The sequence below is a fragment of the Panthera pardus genome, unplaced genomic scaffold (assembly GCF_024362965.1).
Source record: "Panthera pardus isolate Hobbes unplaced genomic scaffold, ASM2436296v1 HiC_scaffold_22, whole genome shotgun sequence".
Classification (NCBI taxonomy): Eukaryota; Metazoa; Chordata; class Mammalia; order Carnivora; family Felidae; genus Panthera; species Panthera pardus.
Window position 1 is genome coordinate 80423360 of NW_026526788.1, and position 14677 is coordinate 80438036.

General features: G+C 41.4%; 1 protein-coding gene across 3 annotated transcripts in view; it reads left to right on the plus strand.

The window, feature by feature from the left end:
- The window catches only part of EDRF1 (erythroid differentiation regulatory factor 1), a 40079-nt gene that overhangs the window by 915 nt on the left and 24487 nt on the right, over nucleotides 1-14677 (plus strand). For 2 of the 3 annotated variants that reach the window (XR_008424980.1, XM_019424650.2), the window contains exons 2-13: nucleotides 383-591; nucleotides 2483-2549; nucleotides 3200-3325; nucleotides 4252-4376; nucleotides 4621-4777; nucleotides 7805-7906; nucleotides 8174-8295; nucleotides 8970-9081; nucleotides 11799-11946; nucleotides 12018-12126; nucleotides 12416-12527; nucleotides 13975-14235. Coding sequence is in view for 2 of the 3 variants with exons in the window: in XM_019424650.2 (XP_019280195.2) it covers nucleotides 383-591; nucleotides 2483-2549; nucleotides 3200-3325; nucleotides 4252-4376; nucleotides 4621-4777; nucleotides 7805-7906; nucleotides 8174-8295; nucleotides 8970-9081; nucleotides 11799-11946; nucleotides 12018-12126; nucleotides 12416-12527; nucleotides 13975-14235 (1650 nt within the window). In the remaining variant the exon portion in view is untranslated. The remainder of the gene's footprint in view (nucleotides 1-382; nucleotides 592-2482; nucleotides 2550-3199; nucleotides 3326-4251; nucleotides 4377-4620; nucleotides 4778-7804; nucleotides 7907-8173; nucleotides 8296-8969; nucleotides 9082-11798; nucleotides 11947-12017; nucleotides 12127-12415; nucleotides 12528-13974; nucleotides 14236-14677) is intronic. The other variant, XM_019424651.2, reaches the window with a different exon arrangement.

Genomic DNA, 14677 nt, shown 5'->3' on the forward strand with positions numbered 1-14677 from the left:
AAATGAAAACAAAAAAGCCCCAGATACCGTGTAACAAGCTACTTTCTAAATGATATTCAAGTGAAAGTAATACATCTTGAATAATGAGCAGAGATTTTATCAGATCTCACATTTCATTACTGTAACGCTATTGACTCTTCCTTGGTTCCTGCTTGACCACTGTCTTAGCTGATAACCGTAAACATTATACTCATTGACTTTTGTTTTTCTTTGAAATTATGTGAAAAACAGCTAAGTAAATGCTTGCGTTTCTTGCCATTAGAAACATGTAGCACATAGTCTTGTGAAGCCTGACGTGGTGGGATTTCTTTTTCTTTTTTTTAAAGGTGGCATTTTAAATTCCTAGTAGTGTCATTAAAGTTTCGTCCAATGTGTTAATTAGGGATCAGCTTTATTTCTTGGAGGCAATGAAGTGAAGAGCCGAGCTGTGGTGAAATACTCTTCTGCCCCTCCTCGAACAGCATTTGCACGCCTTGAAGAGAAAACAGACTTGAAACTCCCACCTGCCAACTGGTTGCGAGAGAGTGCCAAACTAGGGCCGGCAGGAACTACCATTCTTGGCAATAGTAAGAAAAGCAAGCCATTTTCAAGGTAAATATTAATCAGTGGCGTTTTTACCTGTCTCCCAGCAGCACCGCCCCCCCCCAACTCTAATATTTGCTTTTTCAGTTTAATTTGTAATGCTCGTCATCTTGGTGAGATTTCCCTCTAGGAAAAGGTTGTATTTGACTTTCAAAGTCCTCTTCCCCCTCCTAGAGAGCTTATGTTCCAGTCTGAACATATCAGTTGCGAATACTTCTTTCGGGTCTGCATCATGTTCTGAACAGATCTCCGTTTTAGCCACTAAAATTCAATCAGCCGTTTTATTTTTAGCCAATCTGCCTACCTTTTGACTGTGTGGATACCAAGCATCAGGGGTGGCACCTGAGGAGGAAAACCCTTAACACTACCTAATCTGTCCTGGGGAGTTTTCATTAAATGGTGCTGGATTATTTGGTCTGAAAAAGCCTGACGTAGAAAGCCAGCATGTTGGGTGACCTACACTCTGACACTTGCTGAGTCAGTTGCTGGAAATTCTGCTGATGGTATTTAAGGGAGAGAGTGGCCTGGATTCTTACAGAGAAACCTCTACTAACATGTAGACTATTTAATGTGTAGGATTCTCTTATTTTTCCTCTCTGTGATTGAACCTAAAATATGTCCATATAACATACAGCAAGAGCCATAAATGCATTAATACCTAATGAGTTCTGGGGCGCCTGGGTGGCTCGGTCAGTTAAGAATCTGACTTCCTGATTTTGGCTCAGGTTATGATTCCCTGGTTAATGGGATTGAGCTCTGGCTCCACACCCAGCCCAGGGGAGTGTAAGATCCTGTCTCCCTCCCCCGCCCCCTTTTGTCCTTCCCCCTTCTGGATTTCAGTCTCAGTGTCTCTCTCTCTCTCTCTCTCTCTCTCTCTCTCTCTCTCTCTCTCTCAAAAAAAGAAAAAGAAAACCTAATGAGTTAGTAGTTTAGAAATCATCCTAATGCCTCAGAAGGTAAAAGTTATGTTTGCAAAATGTTGCAGCATTATTTATACTAGCAAAAAGTTGGGAGTAGTCCAAATACCTTCCTCTAGGAGAACGACTTAATAAATTATATGTCAACACAATTAAATATTATGAAGTGATTTAAATTTTAGTTACATCGATTGTGTGCAAACAGTGCGTTGAGTACTTTATATGTTTATCTCTTTTAATTCTCAAAACAGCCCTTTGAGTTAGGTTCTGTTAACTGATTTTTAAATGGAAAAACTGAAGCTTAGAGAGGTTAAGTACTTGCCCAGCCTGCATGGTAAATCATCAGCATGTGAAATGAGGTGGTCCTAGGTAAGTATTCTGAACCTCTGCCGCTTACTAACTGAAATGTGGCGACCTCAGCTGCTGTTCAGACTTAGAGATTATCGATGTGCCTCACGTGGTACCTGACACAACATTTTTTTTCTTTTCTTCTTCTGGCTGAATTAGTGTCAGGTTCTGGTTTTTTTTGTGTGTTGTTGTTGTTTTGAAAAAGTAGTTTTGATTGTATATCCCTAGCAACACAATCCTAGAGACTAAAATCCTGATAAATGTTTCTGTTTATATTTTTCTTATCTCCCCACCTGAAAAAGAATAGTATCTTAAAGTGTTTTTGCTTGGAGGTTTTTTGGGGATTTGTAATTACAAAAAAAAAAATTGTTAATTTTTTTCTAGATGTTTCCTATTGCTTCTAACAATTATTACTATATTCTATCAAATCTAAGACGTGATTCTTAAGTCGCATCATTGTTCTGTGTACCACTAAGAAGGAAAGGCTACTCCACTCTAATGGCTGTAGGCAGACTGATTTCAGAGATGGTAAAATGTGGAAAATGTGTATCCTGGGAGTGATGAAATACTGTATTGTAAACTCCTACTTATGTCGTCATGGGCATGACGGTTGTGGCCTTTGTTCCCCCCATTAGCTTTGGAATGGCGTACGACTTTATTGATTCTGTGGGAAATGATGTGGACGTCGTTTCTGACTCTGAAGTAAGTGTCTTTATTGGGGACTGTAGTTGGGGTGTTTATGCCCGGGATTTGTAGCATGCTGTGTTCTGTAGCCTTGAAAACTTACTGGTGAAATAAGGTACAGTTATCTGATTATCGAATATCTCTTTTGTTAATAAAGTCATGCTCGGCCACCTTTCCTTTCAGAAAGGAAGGAGCAGCGCCCAAAACACTGGCAGTGGCAATATAGTGATATTGGTGGTTGTATTTTTATAGTAGCAAGTATAGGTGATTATAATGTTTGGGATGATTTATATAATGTTACCAATTGAGAATTAAAAATGGTACTTAGAATCTCCCACTCCTTAGTTGGGCGGTTTTATTTGATATGCTGAAAGCCTAGGTCCTTGCGAAAGTGTGACCTACACCCTTAACTTTAGGAAATTCTTTTGTGTAAAAATTAAATCTTTGTCATTTACATTAACGTAGCATGACTGGTTAAGTGTAGGTGATTGTGTTTGTAAAGCTCTGTCTTCTGTATGTTTGTATTTAGCTCTTCGTGTCCAGTACAGTTTGTATGACCTTAGGGGAATGAAGTTTATTATGCTTTCAAACCATGAAGATTTGAAAGAGCTCAAGTCACACTAATAAGGTCTTTTTCTTAAACTATGTCTTCTCTTAATTTTTCAAAGAACATAAAAAAGCTCCTGAAGATTCCCTACAGCAAATCCCACGTGAGCATGGCCGTACATCGCATCGGAAGGACTCTCTTATTAGACGAGTTAGATATCCAAGAGCTCTTTATGAGATCGTCTCAGGTAATACTTTTTTGTGGAAAAACAACCATTAAAGCATTATTTTAATCCAAAGAAAGGCTTGGGTGGGCACGCAGTCCAGCACTTCGGCAGCTAAGAAGTAAGATGTTGCACAGAATGTAAAGAAGCTTTACTAAAGAAAAAAATAGAAAAGAGAGTGAACGAAGAAGAAACTTCCTGGTAACTAACAGCCAGGAATCTTGCAAGGAAAAGGGAGGAACCCAGTGAAGAAAGTTGTGAAAAAAATGGAAATTTAAGGGAATAGTTAAAATTTTTGAAAGATCCTTTGATGTCTCCATTGAAGAGATTCTCATGAAACACGACTGCCAGGAAATGTGAAAAAGGTTAGAAGTTCTTCCAATGAAGACATAGTTATTGGAATTAATTGGTTTGCTGAAAGCAGAGCTTCTCAAACTGTACCTTGATAAATGCCTATTTCCAAACCCCCCATGTGTTGATGGTGGATACTTTTTATGTAAAGCGTAATAGCAATGTTTCAGTTTCTCAAGGCTTGCGGTCCGTTTCTGTACTCGGACTGTTGGCCGTTCAGTCTGTACGTGTATGCTTGCCGCTGGTCAAGCTCTCGGGACGTGACAGTAAATCACAGTGGTCGTTTGCTGGCAGCTTAGAGTTTTGGTGTTGCAGACACATACACAGATAATTTCAGTGTGGTATACACACCGGGGCTTATTCCAGGTACCGAGGAACGTGTTACAAAGAAGAATCACTTGTCTTAGCCTGGCTCACAGAGAAGAGAAAGACAGATTTCCCAAAAGAGGTGATGGACGTTGAGTCTAGAAAGATAGTGTTTGAGTATGTGTTTAGGAAGTAGCATTCAAAAAATAGAGTATTTCCTGTAAAAGAGTAGCGGGTGACAAGTTGTTTTGACTACAGGTTTGCTGTATTTCTCGTTTTCTCTTGTCACTCAGACCGGTGACTGGACGTGGCTGAAGGAGTTTTATCAGAGACTTATCGATCAGAAGTGGCAGAGGAAGAAGAAGAGCAAAGAGCACTGGTATCAGAAGGCTATTCTTTCCAAGTTTTTATATTACAGGTACTTGGCGACTTGTTTGCATTTCCCTTAAGGAAGGGGAAACTGATCCGAAATTTAATTTTAAGCTCGTAAAAGTAATAATTGAACTTTTGCAACTGGGGTGTTGTTGACCTTGCAATGTCTTGTTTTCCTTTTTGTAACGGGATTTATACTTGATCGTGGACTTTGGGTTTTAAAAGCTGGTAGACCGTTCTGTGAGGTTAACTTTAGTAACAGTGCGATACTTTTCTTTTTGACTGGCCAGTATCAATGGCGATGGAGCTGCTCAGCCCGTCTCCTCTGCTGCGGAACAGCAGGGACCGTCCAGTTCAGATCAGGCCACTGACTCCGATGGGGCTTCCTGGCCCGCCCCCTTTGAAATGCCTTCTTCAGTCTCTGAGGATCCCAGTGCTTCCAGTCAGGTTAGTTCGTCCTTAGATGTTAATTCAGTAAACTCATTTAAGAAGACAAAACCGGTGATCTTGTTAATAAAAATAGATGAATGGGAGTAAAAAAAAAATGCTCTAGTTTATGGCCTAAAATTAGGAAAAATACTTTTTTTAGACTCTCAAAACAGAATCTACAAAAAATACTATGAATGGCTAGATCAAATTTTTTAATTCAAAAGATTTCAAAATTTTTACCAGCATTTAAAGTAGCTTACCAGTATGTTTATCAGTACCAATTATCTCCTGGAAGTCCTAAGAGTAGTATGTAATCTGGTATATCTTAAACTTTAGACTTATAATAAATGCCTGTCAAATATTGAGACTCACAGGCCTGTTTGTAAGTGAATACTGACCTTCTTATCTTAACTTGTAGATTGTTAAGCGACAAACTGCCCTTAGGATTTCCTGGAGGAAGTTCCTGAGACTTAACCTGCGTTAACGTTGTAAAGCTTTTAGAAGGAAGAGAGAGTAGAGTGTCTGTTTTGTGTCTTATTTTCTGGGATTCTTCTTCTTGTTTAGTCTTTTTTTTACTGTGTCTTATCAAAGAATAAGGTAACTGCAGAGATGTAAATTGTGCATGTCTGTTTTTAGGAAAATGTACTGACAAGGTTGAAGAAGATAAAGTGGGATTTTTAACGTGGTAAATTGTGTTTTTTCTCTTGTTCTCTACTGTCAGGTATTGAACGTTATTTGTCCAGATTGGTGCTGTCCTCCCAAACTATAGGGTACAGGAGGCAAATAGATTTAACTTGATGTGAGTTTTAGTAGGTTTTGAGATGGAGAAAGCTAATTAAGCTATGTAACGTATTTAAGTTTTTTCCAAAGGCAGGCAAGCTATAATGAAAAGGAAGGAAATCATTACCGTGCAAGTTCACATGGTGCTGACCTCCAGGAGGTGAGGGTGTTGTGTACATGAGAAGGGGCTGGGTGCTTCGTGCCGGCAGGGTCCCATGTTCTGACCTGGGTAATGATTACATGGGTATTTTGTCTGAGAGTTAGTCCTTCTGCCATCGGATTTCGTTTATGCACTTTCTTGTATGTGACTGTATCACACTGACAGAGTTTTTAAAAACTCATCGAATGTCCCTTGACTTCAAACCCCACACGTTACAAAAAGACCACGTAACGGAAATACCTAATCTGCCCCCCATCTGCTCGTCTCCCAGCCTCCTCATTCTGTCCTTCCCTTGTTTAAGGCTCACTGTGAAAAGTCAGGGAAGCTTTTGAGAATCTACAGACTTGTGTGTGGAGGAAGCGAACCGGCATCTGCTTAATGCCTTTTACGCCGCGTGCTCTGTGCCGTGTGTACGTGCACATTTTTTCCATCCTTGGAGCTTTGTGTGTATTAAGCGTTGATGGTATCGTCTTACAAAGAAGTAAACCAAAGTTTGTACGAGAGGATGTTCGCCCGCGGTCACAGCTGGTGAAATCTGAGTGAGGATCTCAACCCTGAACTTTCTGACTTCAACCTTGCGGCAGCACCCCACACGGCCTCCGTGTGCTCCACGCGTGTTTAGAAGGGCCCTGGGAGCAGTAGGGTTATCCGATTATCCTGGCAACGGCACGGTCCTGAGCACTGCCAGCCTGCCATAAAGATATTCTTTGACAGAGCATTTGATACAATATTACACTGCCTAAATTTCACATTTAGAGATTTTTGTTTGTGAGTTCTTGTTCCCAGAACGAACCTTGCTAGTTTGAGGCCCGTGTTAAGCAAGGATGGAGCTAAATAGGTGTCTGGGTGGCCTTGGAGCCAAACTTTGATTGAGAACGTTAGAACCCAGAGCCCGGACTCCCGCTAACGCTACCACCTGACGAGTACAATTTGGGGATTTGGTCCAGAGGTTGGTAACTTGTCTGGATAAACAAAAAAGTTTTGAAGTTCTTTTGGGACTCTTGAAAGAGATTACAAGACACAGCAAAAGCAGTGGAGGTTCTCCCCCGCTCCCACCCCACCCCAACCTCACTGCGCTTGTAGTCGAGTATACGCACTTCCCGGGCAGGTGCTGAGCCGATGAGCACACACGTAGGTCAGGAGGTAAATTCCTAGAACAAGCCGTGCACGTGGCACGTAAGCTTTCCGATCTTGGGATCTGTGGCGGCATTGACGGTAATGCTTGAGGCAGTTGTCCCCAGTGGTTGAAATTTGAGCGGTGGACTGAGTTGCCAAAGGTTCCTCTGCCTTAAATTTTTTTTTTTTTTTTAAGAACATATTCCACAGATTGTATTAAGAATAAAACGTATTCAGAGATTAAAGAAGTTTGAGAACATTGGGTTTTATAGAGGGGAAGTTGATTTTTCTACTACAGAATCTACTCAGAATGCAACTCTTCATCACGGGGTTGTAAGTTCAATCCCCATGTTGGGTGGAAAGATTACTTAAAAAAAAGAAAAAGAAAAAGAATATATATATATATATATGGCTGAGGGTGTTTTGTTTTTTTTTTTTAATTTTTTTTAACATTTGTTTACTTTCGAGAGACAGAGTGAGAGCAAGGGTGGGGCAGAAAGAGAGGAAGACCCAGAATCCAAAGCAGGCTTTAGGCTCCGAGCTGTCGGCACCAAACCTGACACAGGACTCGAATTCACAAACCATGAGATTATGACCTGAGCCGAAGTCAGATGCTTAACCAACTGAGCCACCCAGGCGTCCCATATGGCTGAGGTTTCTTAAATACTTTAAATTCAGTAGAGATGGGGTGGGCTGAAAGAGCAGTGGTATTCAAATTTATCCAAAAAAGAGAAAAATGTTAAACCTTTGAAAGCTGCAAACAATCTTTAATCTTTATTTGAGATCTAAGTGTGATTGGCTTATTAGAATAGCTGTAATACTTAAGAGCTGAAGCAAGCCACCCAGTGGTGAGAGTTAATGATTTGTAGTAGCTTTAATTCACAAAAATAGATTTGAGGTTTATGTTTTGAATGTTTAGGTAATACTCTTTAGGCCGTTTGTAAGAAATGATGGCAGCGGAGTCACTCCTATCCTTGCACTTTTCACAGGGAAGTGAGCCTCTTGAACCCTCATACATAGTGGGGCATGTGGCCTCAGCACCCAAAGAACAAAACCTGACTACTTTATTCAATGACGGGGAGAACAGTCAGGTATGCTTTCCATGGTGTCCGAATCGAGACACCTAATCCCCAGTCTACTTTGCCATTTAAAAACTGGTCTGAATTGGAATTTGTAGGGGGAAAAATCCACTCGATCCTGAAAATTGCTTTCTAAACATTCTGTGATCTTCTAGCTCTGTGACTTTAATTTACTTTGTCTTCTTTATCTTTTTCGAGTCTTTCTGTGACTCATGGGGGGAAATTATGGATCTCTTGTTTACTATGTAATAGTCTTTCCCATTTTGTTTTAAATCAAAGGGTCTTAAAAACGATTTCGTCCGGAACATCTTATGGACATTTGAAGATATACACATGTTAGTTGGCTCCAACATGCCTATATTTGGAGGAGGCAGATACCCAGCAGTCAGCCTACGTCTCAGGTAAACCAAAAGGATATTCCTTTAGAGTCTGTGTTTCATCTGCTTTCACTAAATCTCTTTGGGCATTATCACCTTTCTCTGGGTTTTTTACCTTCCTCCTGGGCCCCATGAATTGAGATGGGCACGGTAAGGAAGAGGGGTGCTATCATCAGCAAATGCTGAAAGCCCTGTAGCTGGGTTTTCATTCCAGTCCTTAATGAGTGGAGTTGGAGATCTGTTGCACAGGCTTAGTCTTCTGTCTGAATGTATAACTTGTAAGAATAGGCTATCATTAGTTAGGGGGATAGTTTACCAGCTTCCTACTAACTGATTGTGAACACTTGAGTTAGTACTCCGGAGATACTTTGGCCAGTGTGAATTATAACTTGGGCATTATTACACACGGGTGGTTAGTCTTTCACCTCAGGTTGTATGAGGAGCATGCTGTAGGCTCACAGTCCTCTGCTATCGTATTTACTTCTACTCTTAATGAAAACTTGTATGGATTCCTGTTAGAAACTCAAGCGAAGCTTATGGAAAGATGTTAATACGCCACGTGAGCTACATGTGTGTGTCTCATCAGAAAAGAAAGCGTATGTGGCATTTTTCATCTGGGGAGAAGTGGCGGAAGTCAGTCTCAGATGGTTTTATTATGGAACATCTCAAACTGAATAATCAGAATTGTGCATTTCTAGGGACAACAACAAGCCGATTAATGTGCTAACTGGAATTGACTATTGGTTGGACAACTTGATCTGCAACGTACCAGAGCTTGTGATGTGTTTCCATGTAAATGGAATTGTACAGGTAAGTAAGACACAGTGTGACTTTTCTAATTTTCTCTCAAATGCAAATGGGTGTGGAGAGTACCTCGCCAAATTTCCCGAGGCCCTTAAATACCAGGCTGTCTTTTCAGCAAGGAAGATGGCTGTAAATAAATGAATGAGCGTTTTCACATTGGGGTGATAACAGAATTCCAGACATTACGGGAGTATAATTTTACAGGTAATTTGTGGGAAGGTCATAATACGTGGAAACCTACATTTGTAATCCTAGATCTCTGATTTTAACGCCAGGCACTCATAGTAGTTAATTACCTAAAAGTGTCTGTACAGTGGAGATATTTGTACACTGAACAGCTATCTACTCCGTATACGTGGAGTTTTAAGGAAAGACTCCAGCAATAGTGTGTAAAATCAATTGCTTATATAGCAGATTGTTATGGAGCTGGTGGTATTATGAGGCACTTTATCCCCATTGCAAATGTTGGGGGAAAACCACTACCCAGAAAGGTAAAATACTAATGGGAAATAGCAGGGTGCAAAGAAAAAGATAGGAGACCATCGATTATGTGTTCGAAGTGCAGTACACACACAGAAGTCTGGGTGATCGGGGAAGGTGAGATCACTTCTGTTTTGGTCTAAAAGAAAGACTTCCTGGAAGAAGTGACCGCTCAACTGGGTCTTGAATGATAGCGTCTCGGAAAACAAGAGATGAATGTTCTAAAAGACTAATGTAAGGTGTAAGTAAATGAAGGGATTGATGATAAATACAGCTGGGGGACACAGGATTCACGTAGCAGAATGGCAAATAGATTAGAAAAGCTGGGGTCAAATGATGGAGAGTCCCGGATTCTGAGTTAAGAAGTGTGGGCTTGGTTCACTTAATAATCTGGAATCTGTGAAGGCTTTGTGTCTGGGAGGTGAAATTCGTTGTGTTGGAATCATAATTTGGAGAAGGCACGAGAAACAGACACAGAGGACTTGGAGACAAGACTGGGGAGCCTCACGTTATCGCGAGCAGCAGGATGGACTTCTACTACAGAGGGAATACTAAGAAGTGACGACAAGAATGGCCAGCATTTACTGAGTACTTGTTTTGTTCCAGATGCCTTGTTAAATGCTTTACCTGCATTGCTCATTTGATCTTAGGTGCTCAAATACCATTATTCCCTCTTGATGAAGAGGGAGACTTGAGGATCAGGGCGCTCAAATGAGTCGCCCAGGGCCACATTGCTAGTAAGTGGTGGTGCCAGTATGTGAACCTGTGTCTGGCTGAGGCCATCCTTTTAACCATTGTGCTCCAACCCAGGGGCCTGTTAACACACTTGCTTGGGTCCCTTAGTGTATCGGGTTAGGTGGGATCTGTGTATCTGTCAAAGAAAGGAAAAGAAAGGGGGCGCCTGGGTGGCCTAGTCGGTTCAGCGTCCGACTTCGGCTTAGGTCATGATCTCACGGTTCGTGAGTTCGAGCCCTGCCTCGGGCTCTATGCTGACAGCTTGAAGCCTGGAGCCTGCTTCAGATTCTGTGTCTCCCTCTCTCTGCCCCTTCCCCACTCATGCTCTGTCTCTCTCTCTCAAAAATGAGTAAACGTTATAAAAGAAAAAAAAGCAAGCTTGTATATGATTCTGATCTGCACCCTGGGTTGGGAAACACTGTACCATTATCCTAAATGGCAGCCTTTAAGGAGAGGCTGGGGCAGGAGGGGGAGGTGCGTCAGAGGGAATCCCAGAGCCTGGGGACTGGAATAATGGTGGTATCCTTGCCTGAGATGGGACATTGAATTGGTTTAGGTGAGGAAGGGGGTCTCTCTGCGATCGTGTGTTCTGCTTGAGGAAAGCATCGAAATGCCCGTGAGCATTTTGAAGTTGCAGGCTTTGGAGAAGGTGGGGCTAGAAAGAGAATCTGAGGCGCCATCTGCTTGGATACTGTTGAACTTCATCACCATGGGAATCTTCACCTCCAGTGTTGGAGCCTTTCCCCATGTGGGTGAAAGGGAAGGGGGCATTCAGAGGGAACGAGATCCCCAGTAGCACGGTATACAATCCAGGAGAAGAGCATCTTAAGGCAGGAAATTACAACTTGGGGCTTTAGGTGAACGAGAGGGATGAAAACCAACCTTTGGGAGACTGTTGGTCTTATTTTCCAATGGCTTTGGAGTTTCTTAAAGTGTGGTGAGAGGCATTTAGGGAGGGGTGAACAGAAGAGAAGCTAGAAACATGGAGATCCTCTAAAAGTCGTGGTAGTCGTGTCCACGCAGCCTGCGCTCTCACTGCCGCCTCCCAGCCCTGTCTCCCTGTCTGCAAAGGGGTAGAGTCTGTGGCCTCAGGGCAGAGGACGGTCTACCGAGGAGACTGTCCAGGGGAGTCCAGTGTCTGGGGGGAAGAGCTTGCTGGGTGAAGTCCGCCTTGTCTACCAGCCTCCCAGGTGAAAACCACTAGGTGGAGAGAAGAAACGGTGTGCTATGAGCTGCTGCACGTGAATAGGATCCCGCCTAAATCTGTGGTTCTACTTGGTGGTGATTCTCGCTTGAGACTCACTCCTGCGGCAAGCGACGGCATTGCCGACAGGTGGGTCCCATTTCCTTCAGGACGCTGGAGCCATAAAAAGACTGAGAAGCAGCGCTTGAAACTCTTCCAGGCCGCAGAGATCTCTGACTGCAGGATCTATGCATTTGGTTCCTTTTTAGTAAGAGAAGTGTTGCCGCCTAGGTGTTTTCCTGAAAATGTATTCTGTGTTTTGCAGAAGTATGAAATGATAAAAACAGAAGAGATTCCCAATTTGGAAAACTCGAACTTCTCTACGAAGGTCATAAAAGACATTGCACAGAATATTTTATCGTTTCTGAAATCTAACTGTACCAAAGAAGGACATACCTATTGGCTGTTTAAAGGTAAACGAATTCTTGAATGACCAATAATGATTGAGCGACTCCAGTAAACTGAGGTTTGTTTTCCTTTTCAGCAAGTGGGAGTGATATAGTGAAGCTCTACGATCTCACTACTCTTTGTGAAGAAACTGAAGACAAGTACCAAAATCCGTTCACAATGCCGGTGGCTATTCTCTTATATAAGTGAGTGCTTGGAGAAGTAAACTTAATTAAATTTTAAGGTGTATGGCCACACTGTCTAGGTTAAATCTCTTAAATACCCTTTCGGTTTTTGTGGGTTAAGAGACGAAGTATGTATATATGTATACAGACTCTGTCGCTGTCCACTTATAGGGGATGAATGCCATATTCAAAAGATACGGTAATGGTTTCTTGTATTTCGTATACTATTAGAAGGTAGGAGGAGTATGCTTATACTTGAGTCTTGCAGGGAATGAGGAATGGGTGTGAAATGACACAAATATTTTTCTAGGGTTGCTTGCAACATGATGATGAAGAAGAATCAAAATAAGAAACACTACGGGACTATTAGAACATTGCTTCTTAATTGTGTTAAGTTGTTGGACAAAAGCAGACATCCTCAAGTAAGATTAACATTTACGTGTTCTTGAAAAACAGCCTAGCATTCTGATAGAGAATTGTTGCCTACACATTGAAGCTGCTGACGCATAGTCTGAACTGCCCCATTACGGCAGCCTGTAACCACATGTGGCTGCTGAGCACTGAAAATGTGCTTCATCTGAATTGGGATGTGTCTTAAGTGTAAAATACACATTGAATTCCGCATGTTGTGTGTACACGTTGCATGTTGAAATGATCATGTCTTGTGCAGTGGAACAAATACATTAACATTAATTTCCCCAGATTTTATTTTTTATAATTTAGGCACTAGAAATTTAAAACTTCCTATGTGGCTGGCTTCCATTACATTTCTCTTGGATAGCCCTGTTCTCTAAATTTAGGACTCCCGTAATTTTAACTGAGTAGTGCTGTTTTTTTCCTTTTGTCTTACCGCGTCTAGAAGGCAGAGAAACTATTTTACGGTATTTACAGTATCTTTTAAAAGATCCATTTACACACGTGGACCTTGTTATCACTTTGTTGTGTAAATTAGGTTCGCACTCCATACTTAAATGTACAAAGCCTCTCTCAAAACAATCCTTGAGCCGTGTGCCCCACGATTTCCCATTCTCCTTACCCTCAGGTGTCTGAATCCGACAGCGGCTTTGTGGTTTACTGCTAGTTGTATCCCGTTTACATTAGAAAAAGTTGTGTCACATGTGCACTTTTTTTTAAAGGCCCAAGTTAATTTTAATTGTCGCCACATCCAGTTTTACTATAAAAGTTTATCCTAGAGACTAAACCAAGAGAAAACTTTTTTTGAAGAAAAGTGGCAAAATAATTTCTGACTTAAATATTTAATTGATGGAGGTGGTGTTATTTTGTGGAAATTGGATAGTTTATGTGAAAGTTGGAAACTGGTGTTAAAATTATTGAATGTGATCAAGAATTAATAACAAATAATAGAGTGGAATAATAATGGTAATACATAAACACTAATTTTACAAGATGCCCGGATGGACTTTTCCTTCATTAAGCTAGTGGAGGTTTTTTTCCCCCTAGAACCAAGGATCCTGTAACATGTATTAGTTGCTTATTAAAACCCTTATTAATTCATAGCTTATAAAGAGAAATTCTGGTTTCTCAGTTAATATGGAGTGTTCCCTTGCTAATACTTCAGTTAAAACACTACACATGTGAAAACTTTTGTCACCAGTTGCCCCCTTTTTTAAGACGGTGGGCTGGGGATGGAATAATTTCGGGAAATAAACATACCAACCCAGGAAGATTTTATGGCAGACCTTTGACTTGGGACCAGTTCTTTCTGAGTGTAACGGTCTGGTGGAAAAAGCCTGTTGCAGACCTCCAGAAATCTATTAGTACAGTAGTAACATTCATTCTGCTTTAGAATGCTCAGTTCTGATGATAATCACACATATTTCTTTTTGTTTTTTTTTTTCTTTTTGTAAGATTATTGCTTCAGCCAATTACATGCTTTCAGAACTTTTTCAATTAGATGAACCTAAAAAAGAAGAAAGTTCAGAATCTCCTTTAAATGAAAATTCTGATGAAAGTTACAGTGAAGAGGAGGAAGAGCTGGCAGACAGCGATGAAAATGGATCCTATGGCACCGGTTCTGATCCATCAGATGATAACAAAGCAGTAGCTATCATTAAGTCTGTTGGAGAATTGTCAGTTCCGGAGAAATACAAATCCATTCATCAAATCCGAGTAAGCGTTTTTGTTAAAGTTTTACCAGTGGTTAATTGAATACAGCTAGCCTCTCAAAAGAAGGCATTACTTCGGGAGATCCTTTATGGTCCACGGTCAAATTTGTAATTGCCCCAGGGTAACTGATCCAACATGCAGACCGATGGCGGGCAACGTGCAAATCGCACATCAGTATACTAATTTTTATGTAGGAGACTTTCCTTTGCAGTGACCGGCAGGTAGTCCTGTCTCCTCACTAGGGTCTTCCTTCTCCGTTTCTGGGTTGCTGGGAAACTGCATATATTGCTTGGTGAACGTAGAATAAGTAGACAGGAGGTGGCTCATTGGTCCATTTGCGAGGAACCCGGTACCTTATCCCAGGGCTACAGGACAGGACTTTTTCAGTGACTGGACCATGTCAGCTCGATTGAACATATCTCTGTCCTGGTCAAGGTCTGGTCGA